Source organism: Daphnia pulicaria, chromosome 1, assembly GCF_021234035.1.
Source record: "Daphnia pulicaria isolate SC F1-1A chromosome 1, SC_F0-13Bv2, whole genome shotgun sequence".
Lineage (NCBI taxonomy): Eukaryota > Metazoa > Arthropoda > Branchiopoda > Diplostraca > Daphniidae > Daphnia > Daphnia pulicaria.
Genome location: NC_060913.1, coordinates 39,212,734 through 39,221,646, shown reverse-complemented (window position 1 = coordinate 39,221,646; position 8,913 = coordinate 39,212,734). Strand labels below are relative to the sequence as shown.

The 8,913-nt window shown below is 41.4% G+C and overlaps 1 protein-coding gene across 1 annotated transcript; it reads right to left on the bottom strand.

Annotated features, from left to right (window-relative positions):
* Positions 1 to 1,309: 1,309 nt before the first annotated feature.
* Positions 1,310 to 5,316, bottom strand: LOC124321299. The gene is made up of 8 exons (XM_046784220.1): positions 4,364 to 5,316; positions 4,169 to 4,291; positions 3,989 to 4,095; positions 3,023 to 3,925; positions 2,695 to 2,960; positions 2,490 to 2,622; positions 2,078 to 2,404; positions 1,310 to 1,999 (listed from the first exon to the last, which is right to left on the bottom strand). Exons 1-8 carry the CDS (start codon positions 5,016 to 5,018, stop codon positions 1,718 to 1,720), a joined length of 2,796 nt encoding a protein of 931 aa, XP_046640176.1. The 5' UTR covers positions 5,019 to 5,316; the 3' UTR covers positions 1,310 to 1,717.
* Between the last annotated feature and the right edge of the window lie 3,597 nt (positions 5,317 to 8,913).

Sequence of the window (8,913 nt, the reverse complement as noted above, 5' to 3'; positions counted from 1 at the left end):
AGTGTAGGCCGTGGTACGCGTAGAAGGCCGAGGGGCGTACGCGTAGTGTAGGCCGTGATACGTATCACGTAGGCCGTGTTACGTGCCGTAACATTAGTAATTAATATTAGGGAAAGCCGGCCGGCCTACGCTAATAAGGCACGTAACACGGCCTACGCTACACGTAACTCGGCCTAACTTTTCATGAATGAAGAACGGCCTGCCGGCCGAGGAATAACGGCCTGCCGGCCGAGGAAGAACGGCCTACCGGCCGAGGAAGAACGGCCTGCCGGCCGAAGAAGAACGAGCGATGACAGGCCCGGCCAAATGTATCTACAACAACCGGAATTATAGTATGCAACCCACATTTTCCGACGAGAGAAATCGGATTTGCAATCAACTATATTCCAGCGATGAAATATGGATCGACCCCAAACAGGCCACACGGCACAACATGTCTACAATGACGGGTTCTTTTGTTTTTCTTCCTTCGCCAGCATGGCTTAGTGTCGAGGCGCAAATTTTCTCTAAGCGCCTTTAGTTGTTAATTAGTATTATTATTATTTTTTCTTTTTGATTAAAATAAAACATTTGCCATCAACCGAGTTATGGATCGATAGAAAATCGACTACGTGAATAACGATCGGATCATATACGTATATACTATAGGCGACTCGGAATGAAAACGGCAGATAAAATGGGAGAGCTCGGAATTCAGCTCCACAAGAACAGCCATTCGTGTTGGAGGTATTAAGTTTAATGTGCACTTTATTTACTGGCATGTTAGACGAGTTCTAGATCGGCGCACTACTGGCTGGTCGCTAGTCGGCGCCCTTAACTCTTTTGTCACGAATTGTGCACCGCTCCTGGTCTGCTGCCGTCATCTTATTCCGCCTTCTCACATCATTAAACAAACAGCAAGGGATGGTGGACAACAGAAAATGGGAGCCGACGAGAGAAGGAGAACGTGAGAAGAAAGAGAAATTGCCAGAAAAGAAGAAACAGAACAAGAGAGAAAAAAAAAACCCTGTCTAACTGATGGCTGTACAATCTATTCCATTCAGCATTCTCTAGGTTCCTTTCTTAACCTTGAGATCCATCACGAATTCGACACCATCTACAAGTAAATAAAGAACATATGCTTAAATATAATCAAATGTCGACAGAATTAATTCTAGTCCAGACGTCTTACATCGCCCACACAAATTTCAGTAGTCATGCTGAAACTGAAAGCATCGATGCGTGAAAATCGTCGGCTAAGTTGTTTCTTCCCATTTTTTTTAAATAATTATAATTGACTATAATCTTAAAATAGTAGTTGACAAATACAAATGAGTGGACGGCTTTATTAGAAAAAATGTGTATGTGTACTTATTTAGTTTAAGAGCATATACGACCATTAAACCTCAGCTTTTACAGATAATCATCAGAACTGGAATTATTCTTGAAAATTTATGACATTGCTAAATAATTAAACTTATCTCACACTTAGTCGACACAGTAGTAGTGAATTTTTCGGTGACTCAAGAAACGAAAAAAAGTTATTGGCATTTTCAAATTCAATTTGGATACTGTCTAGAAGTTATTTGACAGCGGTTCAGTTAACACAAGAGTTAACCGAAATAGATACACAAACAGGAAACACGCCAAAATATGGGGAGGGGGTCTAAAGTACGAAAGCCGCGTCCATAGTGTGTGTGTGAAGTTGAGATAAATGGAATTGATGCTGGGTAAATAGTTAATCTTCTTGTGATACAGAGAGGCTGTGACGGTTTGTGGCATATTCTGGGAGTCGTGATAGTTGCACATTTGTGTTAGGCAGCCGCTGGCGTAGGAGATCTTGCAACTCATCCAACGTCACGTTTTCCTTCCCTTCTGTTGCATCGTCCTCTTTTATTTCCAGGGGTAGCTTGCCTTCTAAATGGTCCAGGATTTCATCTGTCACTACCCAGCTCAATTGCTGTAAATGGAGCATCGATGCGACGCAGTCGAAAAGGTGGCGCACGATGACGTCAACAGACTGAATAACAAATAGGATCATTAATTATGAAACACATTTGCATACCCATAACTCCCAAGTGAATTCAATTATATTTACCTCGGTTTCGTAGAAAGGAATGATGAGCAACCGCTTCAAACTGCTGAGGTGCAATGAACCGATGGGGCCATCAATGGTGAAATTGATGAGTTCCAAGTGCTGCAAATGTGGCATTTCGTTGAAAGAACTTTCAAGAAATTGGAGAACACCGGTAGGGGGGCCTTTCTCCAATCGAAGATGTTTTAGGTGGGAAAGCTGGCCAATCATTTGATAGTCACTTTCTTCTGTCCACTGGACACAGTCGCCAATTTCTAGGCTCTCCAAATGCGTCAGCTCTGCCAAATGGCGTAATTCTCCCGATTTCAAATTCGACAATGTAGTCAAATTCTACGTCACAAATATCCGTGAACACAAGAAAAATTAATTCAGTCTAAGCACTAATCGATTATTTTAAAAATAAAATAAACCTTACCAAGAATTTGAGCTCTTTAAGTTTGGCGAATGTTTCTAATCCATCGACAACGGTTAAACAGGAAACGGAGCGAATCTTGAGGACTTCCAATTGATTCAAATTCCCAAGCAATTCAAGGCGTAAATTGGGTGAACTAGAAAGTCAATTTAGTTCATAACTTCTATGAATAACTGGATTAAAACAATAAAAACCACAACAAAAATACCTGATAAACTGAGCGTCAATGTGTTTGAGTCGGAGGCAATGTTTAGCGATGGACTCCAGTACTTCTGTCGGACATTTGCATAAATCAATGCGAAGGATCTCTGAAAGGTTGGAAGCAGCTCGCTCTAGATTTGTCCACGTCTCTTCTGTCGACGTGACAAATAGCATTTTCCTCATGTCCAGATGTTGCGTGCCAGCACGGCGCAAATGGCTGGCAAACAGCGACCAATCGTAAATCCGCGAGTTTTTCAAGCGTACCAATCTCCACTGCAGACATCAAATCGTGTTGAAACTAGATTATTTTTGGAAAATTAAGGCTAATACCGTACATGTGAATGATGCAGGGCCAGATCTCTCCACAATTTGCAGACACCCGCTGCCGCCATGAGTTCCTGAACGGTCAAGTAACGAAAAACGTGCAACAAGCCGTGATACGCGTAACTGACGAAATTGTTAAAATGTTCCGTGAGAAAGAACCCGAATCCTTCTTCTTTGGCTCTAAAAGGGTACACAGCACCGGTTGCAGGTAGCAGCGGAGTCGCTCCCAGCTTCATTCTTTTGGGACTTTGCTTTGGAGCCAGGCCAGGAGACGCCAGTGCTCTTTTGCCGTAAACATCGTCAGTGACGTGATTTGCAGGCGAATGCCTAACCGATTCTGGACTGGAGCCGATCGAAATGAAGCGCTTTCCATTAATCAACTCCAATTGCTGACCTGCACCTGCGGATACGGGAGCAGCGGCGGAGGACGTGGCTTTCTGTCCGCGGGTTGCAGACCGCGTTCCTCCTTTGGCTCCCACGGCAGAATGCGGAGTAAACAAATGACTGATATCTTCCGGCACTTTGCAGGAGGGAGAGGTTTTGCCAGGCAAGGCAGGCAAGGTCACTCCGGCATCCTCCTCACCCTCGGTCGTATCTTCCTTTCGCGTTGGTTCGGCATTCTCCTTGCTTCTTAGACCTTTGCCCCAGAGTTTAATCTTGAGCTGTTTCTCCACTTTGCCTCCACGCTTTTTACGCTGTTGAGGGGAAACAGATTCCGCAACAGTTGCGCTGCTAGCAGCGGGGGTAGGAACCGGAACGGGCACTGGAATTTCTGGTTCGACAGCAACAGGAGTGTGCCCAGTAATTGCTGCAACATCTTCTCCAAGTTCCTGAAGATTACGCCGCAATTCTTCTTCGCGGGCTTTAAGAGCTTTCTCCTTCTTAGATATCAATTTCTCACCCCCTCCATCATCCTAAAAACAATACGTCATGACATAAGTACTTGCAGGACCTTTCGTTTCACAGTAATGACCTACCCGTCGTGTTTTGGCGTAACGCAATATTTCTTGTGTAGAGTCCATACCAATAGGTTCCTTGAAAAATGTAAAGTTTTCAACAGTGTAAGTACTGTTTCCTTTCTCCACTAAAAAAAGTAGAAAAGAATAAGTAAGATACAAATGGTTACAGGTTGTGAACATTGTTGTTGGAAGCCTTACAAAAATCAGAAACTTCTCTTCCTGATCTAAGCTTTTTCCCATCAGGTGTGTAATAGTAAACATCACACAGTGTTTTTGTTCCAGGGTCAACTGTGGCTCGATAAACAACTTCTCTTCTCCAGCCTAGAAGAGGGGAAGAGAAACACCAAACATTTAGATTAACCAATTTAAGTTTACACACATTTAACACACTACCATCTTTAAAAGGTTCTTTCAATAATGGTGATGAAATATTGACAGCGGAATAAGACTTCCTTGCATTACTTTTACTGGATTTTACTACAGGAGTAGGGGAATTTGTGGTGGGCAAAGCCGCTGCTTGTGGAATTTCTTTTTCCTTTGAAATCTTTGCTGGTTCTTTTTCCTTTATTACTTTTGCATTTTCTTTCACTTCTTTTCCAACTTTCTTCTTTTCTACTTCAGGTTCAACAACTGCCTCAGTCTGTACTGGGGCTGGAGGATCAACAGATTGGGAAGAGCTTGGTGTATCTTGCAGATCTGATTGAGCTTGAACTTTAGCCAACTGCTTCTTACTGCCACCTTTTTCCATGGCTAAAAGATAGGCTAACCCTTGTCCTCTCACACGACTTGATGGAGTTCTTGTAGGAGTAACATCTTCAACACGGGATTTCCTTTTCCTAGGTGATTTCTCAACACTCTTTGATTCCACCTTTTTGTGAGGTTCTGCTATCACCAAATTTCCAGAGTCACTGTCAGTCTCAGCGGGTGTTTCATCTATTCTGTTATCCTGTATCAGAGGGGTACCACCAGTATTGACTACTACAGGTTCTTCGTCAAAGCCGGTAAAATCTTCGTCCATAGATTCGTTTATATCCAGTGCAGCCATCATTCTACTGTTTTTAAAGACGGTGGAAAATAAGCTTCTTGCAACTTGTACTAGCTATATTATTAAGAAATCGCAACTGTATGGTTGAACTTGGAAAATGTCTTGAATAACGCTTCAGTTAAATGACGTAAATAATAAACGTATAAAAATAAAAGAGCTTTCTGAAAAGTCTACGAATGCGAGAGCGTCATTGGGATTCGGGATAACTTCGACGGTCTGTCTGCTGTGGTTTGCAACGTTGCCGAATTAGGAATTGCATCCGAAGATTCAAAAATAACTAAACGCTGTTGTTTGTCTGTTGCTGTTTGCTGATTCGCTGGTGAGTGGTGACTGGACGAAAGCCGGCGAAAAAGAGGCTAAAATTTTTTTTTGCTGAATGTCTACAATGATTGACAAATTACTATGTTGCATACTTTTCTTAAATTACCTGAACAATGTGTGTAATTTATATTTATTAAAAAAAAAAAAAAAATTATTGAAAACAAAATGTAAATCAAGCATGAATCAAAGTTTTGAAGTTGCAGTTTATCGCTTGCGGATAGTGTTTGTGAAGTAGAAAGGTATAAGTCGGTAAGTAAAAGCTATATTAGGCAGGTTCATCAATCGTAATTTCTCCATAAAAGAATTACAGTGTTTCAACATGTTTTGCTTTACAAAAGTCAATATGCTTAATTATGCAATACTAGTTTGCACATTCTTCGGCGTTACCGTGGGCGCATTTGTGTTCGTCAGTCGAGCCGACCAAACGTCCAACTTACATGAAATGATGATGATGAAATAATGGAACGATCGGCCTGTGCTATATGGCAGTTGGCGCCGGTGCAGCAGGAGTAGCCGGAGTGATTTGGCCATTCCTTCCCGTTCCAATGCGTCTTTACGTCTCGTTGATTACCACCATGACGGAAGGACATGTACTGTATTTAACCTGCAAATGACTGCACTGCTGTGCTGTTCATCGATACAATGCGTGTATTGAGTCACATTCAGAAGGTAACGATCGTCCCATTGGAAGTGGCAGAATGCTTAAAAGAAGAAACCGTTTACAGCATGCAGCTGATTCGACGATCCATGTTCGGCGAATCCAATGTCTACGACATGAACCGTGGAATAAAAGAAGTGGCCGATAGCTTCGACCGAGCCAGAAAAGCCCAAGACGAGTTTGTGATAGTATAGAAAATGGATTTCGCTGGCTCGAGATTCGAGAAAAAGGGCTCAACCTGCACAGACATCGACAGACATCTTAAAAGGAGCCTATCCCAATTGCATAGCTGAGGGCAACTCCAATTGCGAGTCATTGAGAACGATGAGCAATGCCCCATGCGGGATATTTTCTGAGGACAGGATTACCGAATCATTGTTGGGAATAAAAGGGCGTAGTTGGTATCCTTTTTGAGATGAAATCGACAAACTACGTTAAGGATGAACTTGTCAACGCATGGGCACCGTTTAAGGCAGCCATAAACACCAGCTCAAATTTTATTGAGTTAGTTTACGACTTTATTACGACATACGTTCTCAAGTACATGGGCCTAATCATTTTGATAATCTGGCCATTTGGTTACATCCTTTGCTACAATCGTGGTCCACTTGAATTTGATAATGTGTATACATACCCGAAGAAGAGCAAGAAAAGGAGCACAATAAAGTCAACGAAGAAACTCCATTGAACGAAGTTTGGTTCCTACCGTTACAACTTGGCATCGAAACAGATAAAATTCAGATGGTGCCGGCCTGGATTGCATCTCCAGAAGAAATTGTTAAAGGGATCAAAGCGCTCATCTTTGTCGTTGATTTGCTGATTATTCTCTCTATCTTATTTCTGGATATCTTCTACACTAACCTGGTTGATAGCATGTTTCGGTTCAATCAACTTATTCAACCGTTACCAAGGAAATATCTTCGACATAGTTCGGCAGCCTTTATCAGAAGCTAAAGGCATGCACTACATTGGACAAATCCTCCTCGAACAGTTGGATAGTCTTCAGCAAGCAGCCGGACTGGGACGAATGATAGCTTGTGCCCGTCGAACACCGCCTATCGATTATACTTACGACATTTTCATTTTAGCTCTGCTGTTACGTTTATTATACATTTTTGGGCAAATTAAATTGGCATAGATCCCGTCCATGATATGCGCACGATACAACGAGATGCGTCACAAGCAGAGAATGCGTGCATGTCTCAAAGCCCGGACCCTCTTACGACGCGAGGATTACCGTCCACCGACTTCATTTCTTTGGATGAGATCTTGTTTTCGATCTTTTTATAACTTCTGCTCCGTAGATTTAGTCCCCTCATGGGTACGCTCCTTGATGAACGCCAGTGAGACATACAAACTATAACTACCGCAGAATCTGCTAAAAACCTGATTTGATTAATACAAATATTTCTTTGTTAAACTTGTTGTTTTTGTTTTATTCGGTTTTGTTTTTTACGCTAGAAACATTGTGTATTTTTATTGAATGTCTACGTTAACTCGATGTTTTGAGTTTTCTCTTTTCTATTTCTTATAGTTTCCTACCTAGGCTAATAGGAAATGCAGATATTAGTTAAAAACTGTTGATGTCGTTAGGTAGGCCTATATTCTTCTTTTGGATAACGGAACGAACCAAGTCATTGTTCACGATCATTGGCTACTCTGCTCGCGCAGCTTTCGTGGCGATTGGTGCTGTCAACTCGGGTCAACTACCAAACCAACCACGCCATTTTTCGCCACCCCATCTGGAAAGGAGAGATATACGTATCGATACGTATGAATATGAGGGAAAGAGATAATAATAGAGATATGGTGCTTTACCCTGGAAAATCAGTGCGTCGATTGAGTTCAGTCGACATCGCCCTGTTATGACTTATGAAAAATCACGTTAGGTTAGGTTAGATTGCCAACCGATTCCGGAAGCTCTGCAGCGGAATCCGTCTCAGCCATGAACGCAGCTCAGTGTCCAAGGAGTTGCCCAGCCTTTTTCGTGGTGCAACCGAGAATTTTTTTCTCACTAAAATTTCTCAAATTCTACTATTCAAATAAATGTCGTAACATTTTCAAGATTTCAAAATTATCAAAATTTTTCAATCTTTCTAACCTTTTCTTCTTCTTAAACTTTCTACTCTTTTTTCGGTTTTTCTCGAGAAATTTATTTAATTTGAAGAAAATTTCGGGCTCGTGCTCGATCAATTTTGATCGAGGCAACCTGCGGTTCGTAAAGAAACCCAATTTTTTCGGGGCGGGTTTTTGAACTATATAGGCTAGTAAACTCGGATCCGGTTGAGGGGGGGGGGGATGGCCAACCCAATCACGCCTCGAACATCCCGTAAATTTACACCTCACCTTCATTATTATTATTATTATTTTTTACATCGTAATATTACATTTTAAAATATATAATTATGGCACTAATCATTGTTAAGTAAATCTTCCTTAATCATTTAGTAAAAACGATGAGAGTGGTAGGTTATAACCAGAGATGGTTATAACCGCTGCATATATTTTTTAGCTCATGCATAGCAGAAATGCATTACGACGATGTTTAACTTTAGTTTCAAAATAAAAAATTAAGTCAGGGACAACAAAGAGTAGAAAACGTCCGTATTTCCGTTCGTAAATCATACGTAATTGTTATATTTATCAAAAAGTAACCGTACGGTTCTTTTGTTAAACAAAAAATAATGATAAAAAAATAATTAATTTGACACAAACTAAAGTAATTCATTTGAATCAATAGATTATGAATCAATTTGAATCAATAATACGGTTGACTTGAGGACACCCAACAGAATGACATTTAACACTGAGTCCACCACTCAATCAGGCCAAAACTGGGGGTTTTGGGGGTTTACAATGTTTGGAAAAGGGTGACGAAGGCATCGCAGCCAGTCCCCGTATTTTCCATTTGGTGCAGAA